Here is a 14205-nt window from a genome sequence, read left to right as displayed (position 1 = left end):
GAGGGGAGATTTAGGCTGGAGATAAGGAAAAAAATTTTTACGCTGAGGGTGGTGAAGCCCTGGCCCAGGCTGCCCAGAGCGGTGGTCGATGCCCCATCCCTGGAGACATCCAAGGCCAGGCTGGACGGGGCTCTGAGAGACCTGATCTGGTTGAAGCTGTCCCTGCTCACTGCAGGGGGTTGGGCTGGACGGGCTCTAGAGGTCCCTTCCGACCCAAACCAGTCTGTGATTCTGCGATTCTAAAACAATCCGCAAAATAATTCCCTTTTTCAGGCAGAGAAAGGGATGCTCAGAAACAACCTGCGGGGGAAGGCGGTCGATGGGCTGCACCGTCCCACGGATCACAGAGCTCCTGTCTCCACCAGCTTCTCCCCCCTCTTTTCACCTGGTCACTGCAGCCACCGTCCCACCCCTCTCTTGTGGCTGTCCTAGGGCTCCTGGGCCTGTCCCCACCGCCTCATTCTTACAAGGCTTAGGAACAGCTCGGCTGTTATTTTCCCATTTTGAGCCCCATTCACCCCAAACCCTGCAGCACTGGCAGAGTCCCATCGCTCTGCCTCAATCACCTTGTTATTAGACGCGCCTGAATCTTCGAATGAAAAATACATTGTGCTTAAAGACCCACTTTACATAATCCTTGGTTTATCCCTGAATCCCTCATTTAACACCTCAGACCGTGCTGGACAATCCCATAAACGCTGTTGAATCCTTCACCTAAAAACTTGTGCCCGATGCTCCCGGATTGGGGCAGATATCACTGGATGCTCAAGGAGGCTTTTATTTTTTATAAGCATGCCGATGGCTGCTTCTTGTCCCTCTGATTTTTTTATCCCCCTTTAAATTGTTTCATTGTCAGATAATTAAAAAAAAAATACAGGAAGAAACGCAATGTTCAGCAGCTGACGGAGAATTGACGAGTTCTGATCCTCTGCCAGTGAGATGAACAAGGAGGTTTCATCCTGAGCCTAAGGCAGGAGAGAGAGATGCTGAGAGGATCCAGCTGTGCTGCTGACCGCTAGCTCTGCCTGCGAGCGGCGTAACCTTGGGGCATCGACCTCGCTTGGTCCTTGCTGTTGCTTTTCCCATCGCTGCTTTTTTTCCCGTGCGGCTCCTATTTGGGTCGTGCAGCAGAGTTAGTCCATCCCTAGACTCTCAGTGGTGATTAATGCCAAAATCATCCTTTTTAGGCACCTTTCCAGCTTGGGGCAGTGCAGGAGCTGGTCCCCTGGGGTCAGCGTTTGGGAGCTGATGCAGAATTGAGGTGCGACGCCTGCAGGGCATCATCCAGCCGGGCAGAGGAGGATTGCGGCCAGTGGGGTGAGGTGCTGCTTTTGGGACCCATGTTGCCACAGCGGCACCCAAAGGCATCACCCCTGGGTGACTTGGCAGGGAAGATCTCTTGAAATATCTTGAAAAGATGCCCAGTTGAAGAAAGGCATCAAATCAGCATCTTTTATTCTTTTTTAACTGTATTTTAGCTTTTCTTTTTTCCTCCCCCCTGCTCTATGTCCCAATAAGTTCCCATCCTGCTCCTGTCGGCTGCAGACCCAAAATATTTCCAGCCTCGCAGGAAACGGTGAGCATGAACTGTCTTATTTAGGAAAAGAATTGATCGATCTCTGGGTTTTGCTGGTTCAAAAGCTGGTTGGTTTTGTTTGTTCCTATTCTGCTCAAATGCCCGACGAGCTCTTTTTGTTGGAAACTGCCGAGCGCATCCTTTCTCCGACGGGGTTTGGAAAACCGCCAGACCGGAGCTGCTGATGCTCAGAGGAGGGCAAACAAGAGGGAGGAGAGCTGACCCTTCCCCCATGATAAAATTGAACAAAATAAAATAAACAAGCTGTAAAACCACATTTAAAATAACAATAAATAAGTGCTGCATACAATATTGTTCCCTCCTTTCCTTTCAGCTGGATTTTAAATGCTCGGGGAAGCCTGGTTGCACACCCATCTCCGTGGTCAGGCTCCAGCCTGTCAGCACCGAGAGATGATTATGAGAAATTTGAGCAATATCCAAAACCAGGTCTGAAAAAAATGGCTTTTGTGATTTTGGATGTGATCAGAGACCCAAAACGCCCCAGGTGATGTACAGCCCCCCTTCCCTTAGAAAAAAAAACACGCCAAGGCAACAAGGGAGGAGGGTTTTGGTGTAGATTTGCTTGGGTTTAATGCCTTTATTCTTTTTTTTTTGATCAAAGTCATTTTATTGCAAGGTTTAGGGATGGGCAAATCCACGCAGCTGGGATTGTAGCTGGTCTGGGTTAGGCACTGAGTGGACGGACAGATGGACAGTGCCTGGTTCTTTGGAATATTTTTTGGCTTAAAAGTGGTTTGTAAAAGTCCCAGGAGCAAATGTGATGCTCCTGGACAGCTCTGGAAAAGGGGGACTGACTCTGACCCTCATGTCCCCTGATAATGGGGTTTTTGCCTGGTTTACATGACAACGCTGGCAGATGCTGCGTTTAGGACCGCAAGGAAGCGCAGAGCTATTCCCCCGCTTCACCCCCACCATCACAGAGGCCTTTCCAGGAGTTAAAAAAGAGGCAAAAATGACCCAAAGTGAGATAAATAAGCCCAAAAAGGTGGGTGGCATGGAGCAGACATATGGGCTAAGCCTGCCCAGGGGGCAGCGAAGTGGATGCAGCCCCAGGAGCATCGCGGTGTGCCTGGAGGTGATGCCAATGGTGCCGGTCCCTAATGAGTCCCCGCGGCTGTCACCACTCGTGAGGGACAGAAACGGGAGGTTTTTGCGGGGTGGCAGAGAGGGAAAAAGCGTAGCCCTAATATCAGTGGTGGGATTTTACATTTTGAGGTGGAGCTGCTGCCTCAGACTCTTCTCTGCCAGCCCAGGAGGGGGGACCTGGGCTTTTTGCATCACTCTAACAAAATCCCTTCAAAATCCTGCTGGGGGAATTGGTGGGCACGGGGAGGTCAGGCTGAGCTGGCCGGGGCAGTGCTGCCCTATGGGGCCAGCCCAGAGGCTACGGGCTGACCCACTGGCTCCAGAGCATCTCCCACACGGGCTGGGATGCTGCCATGGGCCGTGACGGTGGTTTCACCTGCAAATTTGGGGAGATCGCATGCAACTCATGGGAAATGCAGGGGTAGCTTGAGAAAGCTCCTTCTGAGATGGAGAGCAACGCTTCTCCATAAGATCAGTGCCTGGGGTGAAAAAATTGCAGTTTTCTGGGTGCATGTGGCCCCCAAACTCAGCCTTGCGTGGGGCATCTGTGAGGCTGTGCCACCAAGCACTCAAAAAAAAATGCTGCTGGAGCAGTGCCTGGGCGAGGGTTTAGCTCTGGGCGTTGGGCACTGATCCCTGGGCTTCCCAGTTCCCTGCGGAGAAAGCCCAGCACCCTTTGAGCACAAAGCAGGAGGGGGGTTGGCAAGGGGTCAGGTCTTAAATAACATCTTCTAACATCTTCTAACATCTTCCCGGCTATTTCCTCTGGGAAGTCTTGTTCATTCGTTGCATTGAACAGGAATAGGAAGGTTTATTTGGATGAAGACACAGAAGTTATTTCATCCTTTCAGGCTGTGATAACTCATCTAATAGCCCTATTACATCCGGCCACGGCACTGCGTCGGGCGTCTGACCGCTCGGGGCTGGACGGATGGGGAGGAGAGCAGCGGGATGAGATAATCTATTTTGTCTGTTCAGAAAGAAAAAGGATTTTTGGCATTAGCAAAAGGCAGGTGATTTGAGAAAATAACAGAGGCTTATTAGAGATAAAGAACTGGATGGGTGTGTAATAGGTGTAGGTATAGAAAGAGAAAGAAGGGGATGCGGGGGGAAGAGGGAGAGAGAGACTGGTGTAAAGGGAAAAGGGGAAAAAAAAGCAGAAGGTAAGAAATTAGGGAGTTAAATTGCTTAAATTTCAGTGTAGGTTGCTGGGGGTTGTGTCCCTGCAGCTCGGCAAGAGCTGTTGGCTGCAGGGAAGGCACCGCTGGGAGCGATGCCTGGGGAGGTGCTGGCCCTGTGCCCTGTGGCTGTAATGGGGAAAAATGGGGAATTATTGTGCTGGCAGCAGAATGTGGTATTCTGAAGATAAATTAAAGATTATAGGGTTTTGGGGTGGAAAGCCCTGGTCAGCATGGAGATGCTTGTCCAGCTGGTTTGGGTGAGGCCAGTGCTCCAGGTCCATCCTGTGGCGCCGGGGTAAGGGCTTGGGGCAGCCCCGCTCCCTCAGTCTGCCTTTTTACGGAGACAACCGAGAGCAAAAAAATCCTCCCCAAAGCACTGTTGACTCCTAAAAGGTTCAAAAACCCCAGACCCCAGCTTTTTAATCCCAACCTGGGGGAACCCAAGAGATGTGGTGAGGCCATGACAGCTGCATTTGAGGCTGCTGACACCGAACACCCTGGAGTGAAAACATTTATCCTTCGAATGGGAGGGACGGTTTCAGTCGAGACCATTTGCAATCACGGCAAGGCCTATATTTTTCCTGCAAATGACTATACTTGAAGAGTGATTACTTCATTTTAACTCGATTGCTCCTACAGGGCGCTTGGGGGCTGATGGCAGCGGGGAGACGGAGCAGGGGAAGGGCTGGAGGCTGTGGGCTCATCCTGCCAGGTGCTGAGTGCTCACTGCCCCCAACCCCTCAGCTCTTGCTTAGAGTAGAAGGATTTCCTTGGGGAGGGATTGGGTGTGGGATTTGTACCCTGGGCACTGGCTGGAGCCTGGTCCTGGAGAGTGGTCACCAGCTCCATCCCTGCAGCTGCATGGAGCAGTGCTGTTTGTCTGTCTGTCCGTCCTCCCTGCTTCCCTCTGTCCCTCCTCTCTTCTCTCCGTGCAGGACTGGTGCTGTGCAGGATTAGTGCCATGCCATGCAGGATGGGTACTGTGCTTTGCCACCCCCAAAACCATCTCTGCACCCCTGCCTGCACCCCCTGGCCCCGCGCTGGCACCGCAGAGAGGCAGGTCCTCCCCACCAGCTCTGGGGGGCAGTGGCACTCCTCTGCCAAATTCCCCTGCCTTTCAGACCTGTTACACAAATGGGATTTGAGCTGGATGTGCTGGACAGGAAACCATCCTCACCCAGAGCCCTGAGGCCAATTCCTGCTTGTATCCAAACCTGCTGGACATATGAACACATTCCCTTCAGGCATGCACACGTCCCCTCCACGCATCCCCTCCGTGCATGCACACGTCCCCTCCACGCATCCCCTCCGTGCATGCACACGTCCTCTCCACGCATCCCCTCCGTGCATGCACACATCCCCTCCACGCATCCCCTCCGTGCATGCACACATCCCCTTCATGCATCCTCTCCATTCATGCACACATCCCATCCACACATCTCTTCTATGCATCCCCTCCACGCAGCCAGCAGAACAGCCATCCCGGGGGGCTCCTCCAAGCTCCTTCCCCCAGGAAAGGAGCCGCACGGGAGCTGGCGGCCACCCGTGCGGCTGCCCTGGGCCAGCGCCAGCCCTTCACAGGGAACAAGGCGCCTTTGTGGAGCCCACATCTCCCTCCAGCTCCTCTCATGCAAAATTCGGGCCGCGTCCCCATGACGGGTGGCAGGTCTAGGGTGCGTTAATGGTCCTCGTTAAGCAGCACAGATGTATTCCCAAATTAATCCTGGAGCTCGCACGAGGAGGTTGCGGTTTTCCCCCCGTGCTTTGGGCTGTGGGGCGACAGAGCAGGATGGTGACCTGCTGGCGAGCTGGGGACGGTTTTGTTGCGACATGCTGTCTGCAAAAGAAACCCCTTCCCGGTTCGGTTTGCAAAGCAATTGGTTTAGAAATACAATTTGGGGGTTTAAAAGGCCGTGGGAAGTGCAGTGCATCGCTCGAACAGGCTCGTGTGGATTAAAAGCTCCCTGTTTCCAGGTTGGCTCCCCCCAAATCCTGGGAATATCCTGCTCTGCTGCACCTCAGCTGCATTTCCCCTGCCCCCACCCCTGGCCTGCGATGTTTCAGTTCAGCTGCTGGAAAAAAAACCCAACCCATATTCTTCCCCAGCCTACCCCTCTGGTGCTGCATGACCCAGGTCCTCTTCCCGGCAGGATTTTGGGGGGCTTTTCCCTTCAATGCGTGAAAAAGCACCAACTCCCTCATCCCGACCTCTTAGGGATGTAACGGGGAGTGGGAGAGCGATGCTGGATCCTGCGGCATCCCTGGGGACCCAGGGGGACCCCGCAGAGCCAGCACCATGCCAGCCCTCTGCCGCCTTCGCTGCTGTGCATCTAAGCGGCTTAATTCCTTTATTGGGCATTATTTTAACAAGCTTTTAATGTCACCGGGAGAGGATTTGTCAGGATCGCTCCGTGCTTGGTGTGGGGCAACGCGCTGCTGGTGCCGGCTGGGGATGAGGCCGCATCCGCACCCAGCTCGGGGCTGGTGTAGTTTGGAGAGAGGTGTCCATCGCCCCTTGCCTTCGCCCCAAAATGTGCTGTCCCAGCCGGGGGACACAGATCCCTGCGGGTGGCAGGGGGTGTGACATGTCCGCTTTGTCCCAGGAGCCCTGGGGACAGATGCACCCCTGCGAGTAAGTGCCGCTGCAGTGCTACCCTGGCTGGGGGGCTTGCTGAGAGCAACTGGTGGGGACTGGGAATGGAGGGAACATGTTGCACACCCCTACGGCACAGGGAGGAGTGACACTGGGGACACTGCCACAGGGAGTGTTCGGGGCTGGCAGCTCTGGGGTGACCCGAGCCCTGCTGAGCCCCTGCGCCGGGGAGCTGCTGTGCTTGGGAGGAGGAGGAGGAGGCAGGGCGAAGGATGCTGTGCAGCGTTCCCAGGGCTGTGCAGGGTCCCCAGGGCTGTGCTCCGTCCCCGGGTCAGGGCAGTGTCCCCAGGTCAGTGCAGTGTCCCAGGGCTGTGCTCTGTCCCCAGGTCAGGGCAGTGTCCCCAGGTCAGTGCAGTGTCCCAGGGCTGTGCTCTGTCCCCAGGTCAGGGCAGTGTCCCAGGGCTGTGCTCTGTCCCCAGGTCAGGGCAGTGTCCCCAAGGCTGTGCTCTGTCCCCAGGTCAGGGCAGTGTCCCCAGGTCTGTGCAGTGTCCCAGGGCTGTGCTCTGTCCCCAGGTCAGGGTAGGGTCCCCGGGTCAGTGCAGGGTCCCCAGGTCAGTGCAGTGTCCTCAGGTCAGGGCAGGGTCCCTGGGTCAGGGCAGGGTCCCCAGGGCTGGGCAGGGTCCCCGGGTCAGGGCAGGGTCCCCGGGTCAGGGCAGGGTCCCCAGGGCTGTGCAGGGTCCCCAGGGCTGTGCAGGGTCCCCGGGTCAGGGCAGGGTCCCCAGGGCTGTCAGCAGAGCCACCTGTTAACGGCAGATTCCTTTGCTCCGATTACACCAACGCTGGGGGTCCGCGTAGGGGACACGATGCACATGGAGCCACGGGGACAGGACCGTCCCTGGGGCAGGACCACGCTCCCTAAACACAAACACCACCCAGCTGCAACCCCCACCCTGTAGCCTTCCTCCCCTCCTCCTCCTCCTTCCTGGGGGAACGAAGGTCCCATGAAACAGGCTGTTATTTTTAGCTCTGATTTAGCCGGTGCATCCCGGGTTTTCCACGTGCAGTAAATTAAGCGATCCTCCCGTCCTGGGAGCGCCTGCTATGATTTACTTGGCAAAAAGCTTTTCAGCTCCCAGGAAGAATTTATCTTTGAAATGAAGTTGCAATGATGCAGCCCGGGCTGGGATTAAAACTGTGGCAGCAGCGGCCTTTCTTCATCAATGCAAATGCTACTGGGGTGTCCGGTCCTTCACCTGCACCCCAAGAACTGGCTCTGGGGGTGGTTTGTCCTCGCTGCTTTTCCTGGCGAGTGTTTCTCCAGGGCTGGATTTGATCCCAAATAAATAAGTCAGCCCGATGCAGAGGAGCGGCACAGCAGCACTCTGGGGCTGAGCTGAACTTGGGTGAAGCTTTTTGGCGCTGGTGGGCGACGTTGTTCCACTTCCAGGGCTGGAATTTTCCTGGTGGGTTCACGGAGCTCAGCGACACCCGGGTACCGTCCCCCACCATCCCCCCAACCCCGCTGGGTGCTGCCCGGTCCGTGGGACGGGGCTGCACCACCACAGGGTGCTGCTGATGCCGGGGCTTCACCTTGAGTGATTTGGGGTAAAAAGTCCCCATGTTTTGTGGTGTCATTCCCTTCCCCTTCCAAGTTTTTGTCCGCTCAAGCAGTTTCTCAGCCCGGAGTCGCAGCCGGGGCTGGGTGACCCAAGCACGGATCACGCCGGAAAGCTGATGCAAAGCTCCCCCCCCTCCTTGTCCCAAACCTTTGGAAAAACATTTTCCTCCCGAAATAGGGCCGAAGAGGATGTCGACGAACAAGGCGCCTTTCATCCCCGCTGGCACCGCCGGCGGGGACACCCGGGGGCTGCCAGCGCTGCGTGCCTCCTTGCGCGCCTGCGCCCCGTGGCCCTGGCCGGGAAAGGGCCGGACGTTTTCCTCCTTTTACACCCTTTTGGGTTTTTCTCTCTTCTGCTTGCTCCGAGTGACGTCCTGCACCTCCCTCCCTCCAACACCCTCGTCACACCCCAGGGGACGGTGGCGTTGCTGGGTGTCACTGGGGTCCCCTGGGCCACTGCCACCCCTGTACAGCCCTGTCCAGGTTCCCATGTCACCATCTTGCGAGAGGAAGCATCGTGTCCCTGTCCTTCGAGGACCTCCAGCAGGACACGGCAGCTTGTGGCAGAGAACCAGGGAGTTTTGGGGTTTGAGGACCCCCTGGGGTGGGCTGGAGCCCCTCTGTCACTCCCCTTTTGCTCAGCTTTGTGGGGGGCTGGACCCCCTCACAGGGTGCTGCTGCACCCATCCCACTGCAGCCCTCACCGCCACCCACCCCAGGACCCCCCTGCCCAGCCACCTCCCAGCCCAGCACCTGCTCTGCAGCCGGGGACCCCCCAGGACATGCTCTGGCTTGGCGGGGGCACCCCCAGCCATGACCCATGGGGACACCCCCTCTGTAGCTGGGCACCCTTCTGCAGCCAGACACCCACCTGCAGGCAGGGACCCCCAAAGCCTTGCACCCTCTTGCAACCAGGAAGCCCTCCCTGCACCCAGGGACCCATTGCAACCCCCCTGCAGCTGTGCACCCCCCTGCCAACCGGGACCCCCCGTGCAGCTGTGCATCCCCCTGCAACCGGGGAACCCCGTGCAACCGGGACCCCTTCTGCAACCGGGACCCCCTCTGCAGCTGTGCACCCCTTTGCAGCCAGGACCCCTTCTGCAACAGGGGACCCCCGTGCAACCGGGGACCCCCTGCAGCCATGCTCTGTCCCGCACCCAGGGTCCCCACCGCCCCCCCACCCGCCCCCTGTTCACCCGACGCCAACTCCGCAGCCGCGACCCCCGAGCAGCCGCCGTTCCGGGGCACCCCGCTCCCGGGGAGCCCCCCTCAGCAGCCGTGCGCCCCCCCCCCCCCCGCCCCCCCGGGACACCCCCAAAACCCCGCCGCGGGCGGGGGGGCGGGGCTCAGGCTGCGCGTGCGCGAGGCGGCCGGCAGGGGGCGCCCCCGGCCCGCCCGCGGTGGCGGTAGCGGCGGCGGCGGCGGCGGCGGCGGCGGCGGGGCCCGCGCGGCGCTGACGTCAGGGCGGAGCGAGCCGCCGCCGCGCGGCCGCCGGTATTTGAGGCGCGGGGCGGGCGCGCGTGCCCCGCTGCGCCGCCGCGCCGGAACCGCGGGGCCCGCAGGCGGCGGCGGCGGCGGCCCCTCCGCCCGCCCCCCCCGCCTCCGCCCCCCCGCCCCGGCCCCGCCGCCGCCCCCCCTTCCCCCGCCCCGGCCGCACCATGCGAAGCGCCCGGGCGCTGCTCCTCGCCCTCGCCCTGCGGGTCTGCGCGCTGGACACCGAGACGCCCGCCGGTAAGAACGGGGGTGGGGGGGTGTCCTGCGCGCTCCCCAGCACCCCCGGTGGTGGGGCGAGGGGAGGGCTCCGCCGCTCCCGGTGCACGGCTGCTCCTGCCCGTCCCGCCGCCGCGGCTGCTTCGGGGCGAGCGAACGGCCGTCGGGACCGGGACAGCGGCGGCCGGAGGGTGCCCAGCCCGCCGGCGGGCACCGGGGCTCGGCTGCACCCCGAGCCCGGCGGCTTCCCGGTACCGGGGGGCCCCCCACCCCTCCTCCTCCTCCCGCTGCACCCCCGGGAAGGGAAACTTCACCCCGGTGGCAGCGGGGGCTCGTCTGCGGGGGGAGCCCCGCCGGGAAGCGGCGGCTCGGGCGCACCGGGCATCGCCCGCCGTCGGGAGCCCGGCCGGGGCACCGGGCGCTGCAGCCCCCCGCGGGGCGCGGCGGGAGCCCCGGTATTTATTTGCAAGCGCCGCTCGGCCCCGGGGGGTCCCGGCGGGGGCCGGGGCTGGGGGGAATGTGGGGACCCTGCGGGAGGAACAGGTGGCGGCCGAGGCCGCTCTCCGGTTGCAGCCTCCCCGGCTCCCTTTGTGTCACAGGGATATAATTAGAGTTTTACCAAAGCACGATCGTTTTATTTTTAGTTTATTTGCAATTTTTTTCCCACCTTTCCGCCTTCCCTCGAGCACTGTGGCGGTGAGACCCGCGGCTCTCCCGGCTCCCCCCCCCCCCCCCGGGAAGGAGCACGGCCTGACCCTGCAAGCGGGGGCTGGGGAAGGGGCAGAGGCGAGGTGCGGGGCACAGCTTGCTCCCGACCCCTTTGGGAGGCAAAAGCGGGGCTTGGGTGCTGAGAGGTGGGTGAATTTGGGGCTCCCGAGGCGCTACCTGGGGCTGAGAGTGCTTTTTGCAAGGGAAACTGAGGCATCGGGGAGAAGGGAACTGGTGCATTGCTCCAAGGGGACCCCAGTGCTGCAGCCTCCAGCTCCTGGGTGATGGTCTGTGCATTAAGGTGTATTTTTGCCTGGTTCTTGAATTTTTTAACCTTAAAAATGAAGCGTCTCACCTACATGCAGTCCCCATGCTGGTGCATTGGGGTTTTTTGGGTAGTGGCCTTTCTCCAAAAATTATAAATAGTGACACCTATCAGCAGTAAGCAAAATAGGGCTGACCTGTACGGAGAATTGGGGGACGATGGGTGGGGGGAGTACGAAGCAGCTGAGGCCCTCCGCAGCTCGTGTGAGGTGGAGGAGATGGGGAGGGAATGGGCTTATATTTTACTGGGGCAGCTGGAGGGGGGAAGAGTCGAGCGCTGGGGTTGGGGGGAGATGCTGATCTGTACGTGGAGCAGCCCCGTGCTTCAGGGCAGAGCAAGGAGGCAATAGGGAAACTGAGGCGTGCGGCTGGTGAGGGGCTCTGGGTCCTCTGCCAGAGGAAGGTGCTTCTGCACCCGCCGGGGCTCCTGAGCTGTGCCGCTCCCCAGCCCTGAGGTGCCTGCCTTTCTCTGGCTGTCGTGGCTAAGCTGCAGCAGCCTGCTAGGGGCTGGAGGGATGGTAGCCAGGATCTGATGCTGCTGGCAGTGGAGTGGGGCTGGGGGGGCTTTGTGGGGAGGCTCCCCCTCCTGAGCAAACCCTTTCCCCTCCAGGGGCTTCCTTCCGTGCAAGATAGCATTTGCAAAGGGCAGGATCGAGTCCACTCCTGGTGTAAATCAGGAACATGTTTGCTCCAGCATTTCTCCTGGTAGATGCAGAGAAGGCTCAGCTCCGCGGTGGAGCCGGAGGGGCTGGGTTTGGCTGGAGGTGAGGGGTCTGCCTCCAACTCCACGGCTCTATCGCTACTGGCTGCTTTTTACGTGAATCCTCTTGTTTGCTCCCGCTGATGCGGCTTGGCCAGCTGCGGGGACGTTGGCCGGCTGTGGGGGCATCACCCGGCTTGTCCCTGTGGGGCTTGGGGCTGCACGGCAGGCAGGGCTGGTAAAAGAAATATTTAAGCCAGCTGCGTGTGCTCTGGGGTCACCAGGGGCCCCGAAGCTGGTCACGGGGAGGACCAGCTGCTTGGCTCTGTGGGTGTTTGGGAAACAAGTGGTTTTCTTGCTGCTCCTTTGCAAAGAAGGGGCATAGTGTGATCCCTTCCATAAGTGGGGAAACTGAGGCACGGCATGCCTGTGACCGGCTGAGCTGCGAGAGAAGCTGGGGGTGCTGCGGTGTCAGCCTCCCCAACGGCTCGGGATGCTCGTTGCTAAACTTTGGCAATTCATTAAGATTTCAGAGTGACTAAGCTGTTGGTGCCTGTCTGAGCTGTGCTTCTCCTGGTGGGGGGGGGCTGGGGCGCAGGGTGGTGTTGAAAGGCGCCTGCTGAACCTCCACACCGACTCATTCCTTGTGCTCTCATGGTGTCAGCTGGCTGTGACAGGGACCTGGGAGATGTCACTGGTGTCATTTGCCGGCCCCACCTTTCTTCTCTGGGCTCTTCACAATAAGGCAGGGAGCCTTTCCCCATGCTAAAAGCCCCTGGCTGGGAGCAGGCTGGCTTGCTGGGCTGCAGGCTGGGCCATGGGGCAGTGGCTTTTGCAGGCTTGCCTCTTACCTCCTTTTGCCTTCCCTTGCTAGAACAGGGTGCAGCTCTTCTCTGTATTGCACCCATGCACCCCAAACCTTCAGCAGTAAGTTGCTCTCCAGGTGTACCCCAGCCTGCCCCGTCCCCCCTGTGCTCCTGGGCCGTTTTGCAGCAGCGCTGGCAGCAGAGACCTGCGGTGGGGACAGGCGCCTGCAGCCGCTGGCACTGTGTGGCACTCCCGCCAGAATTATGCGGAAGCTGTTCGTACTTGGCTTTGACTGCGTTAGCAACAATTAACCAGCTCAAATATTTGGGTTTGGACCTTCCACTTCAGAGACTGGTGCCACCAAGCAGCCTGGACTGGGGTTGGTGGCGTCTCTACAGGCACTAGGACTGTTTTGGGGGGTGCTGGCAGAGTGGTTGCTGGTTGTGCTGGATGAACCCCTCATTGGGGACCAGGCAGGTGGGCTGGGGCCACCTGAAGTTCCTGTCACCCCCCGAGGATGGCCGCTGGAGGAGGTGGCCCGGGTGAATCCGACCCCGCGGTGGCTGCGTTGTCTCGGTCGAGTGAATGGGAACTACCGAGCAGACGCTGTCCCCAGGGCTGGGATTGGGGTCGGGGAGCGGAACAAATCCGCCTGGCGTCCCCCCGCCCCGGCCGTTAACCGCAGCGTCCTCATCAGTGGGGGTCACGGGGAGGATGCCCGGAGAAGTGGGGGGGAGAGGGATGCTGTGTCTGTGCATCCCAGCGCAGGGGCTGGGTGGGGGGTTAGGAGCTGGGGGCTGTGCCTGGGTGCTGCAGGGACGCGTGCTGCCGGCAGCCCCCTGCACCAGCCCTGGGGTGCTGGGGACAGGGTCAGTGTTCTGTGCTCTCTGGGTGCCTTATCCTGCACTTTCCAGCGCTTTGCCTGGTGTTTGTTTCCCTCTGCCTGGCTTGTGATGGGCTCTCCCATGTCAGGGCGTTTTTTTTCCCCACCCCACCTTCACCAACCACATAAAATACGCAAGACTCTTGTATTTTCCTTTTCAGCTTGTTTCAGGCTTGGATTTTTTTCCCCCCTCTGCCTGTTCTGCTGTTCTGGGAAAGAGTCTTTCTCTTGCTTGCTGTTACGTGTGTGTTTTTAATGCCCTGGGAGCATCATGGTCTTTCCCTGAGCCCCCAGCCAGTGCAATCACCCTCCAGGCTCCTGTGCCGGGATGCTCTGGAAAAATCCCACTTATGCTGATGTACCCAGGTGTGCTCTGGGCAGAGGTTTCCTGCTCCCAAGCACTTGGCTCTCCAGTGTGCCCCCCCTCCATGCACTGGATCATGGTGGACCTTCACTCTTCACTGCCCATGGGGGTGAAGCAGAATTTAGGGATGCTCCGAGTGATGCTGATGTTCCTGGATGGACCCATTTCTCTGGCTCCGTATCTGCAGCTCCGTGGTAGAGGGTGGCGATGCCTGTTTTCTCCTCCCACCAAGATTTGCAGTTGTATTTGCATCATTTTTGCCTGCTTCTCCTTGCTCCAAAACTCCCATTTCATGTTTTTTTAGCTGGGTGCTTGGACCTGTGGGAACAGGGATCCTGGTGACTCACCTCCTGGCCCGCACTGCATGTTGTTCCCTTTGTTGTCCAAACTAAGACAAACCAGCCCCATTCCAGCTTCACTGGGAGCTTGCCAGCAGGATTGGGGCCCCTGAGAGCAAAGATGCGTCCTGGAAGACAAAGGCAGTTGCTTGTTGGTGGCTTTGACCCCTGCCCTGGCAGTGACGACCTCCCTGCTGCATGTTGATGTTGGTTTTCCCCCTGACTGCACCCGGGATGGAGCTCTTCCATCGCACGCAACCCATACCCCATCCTCTCTCTGCAGAGAGCCCTGAGCA

The 14205-nt window shown here is 59.3% G+C and overlaps 1 protein-coding gene across 1 annotated transcript in view; it reads left to right on the top strand.

The window, feature by feature from the left end:
* Positions 1-9714: 9714 nt before the first annotated feature.
* PTPRU (protein tyrosine phosphatase receptor type U) overlaps positions 9715-14205 on the top strand; it is a 76198-nt gene continuing 71707 nt past the window's right edge. The window contains exon 1 of the mRNA XM_075115133.1: positions 9715-9806. Within this exon, the coding sequence (XP_074971234.1) occupies positions 9734-9806 (73 nt within the window). The 5' untranslated portion in view covers positions 9715-9733. The remainder of the gene's footprint in view (positions 9807-14205) is intronic.

This window comes from Phalacrocorax aristotelis, chromosome 20, assembly GCF_949628215.1.
Source record: "Phalacrocorax aristotelis chromosome 20, bGulAri2.1, whole genome shotgun sequence".
NCBI lineage: Eukaryota > Metazoa > Chordata > Aves > Suliformes > Phalacrocoracidae > Phalacrocorax > Phalacrocorax aristotelis.
Note: the sequence above shows the minus strand (reverse complement) of the source record. Positions and strands in the feature narration are given on the sequence as shown.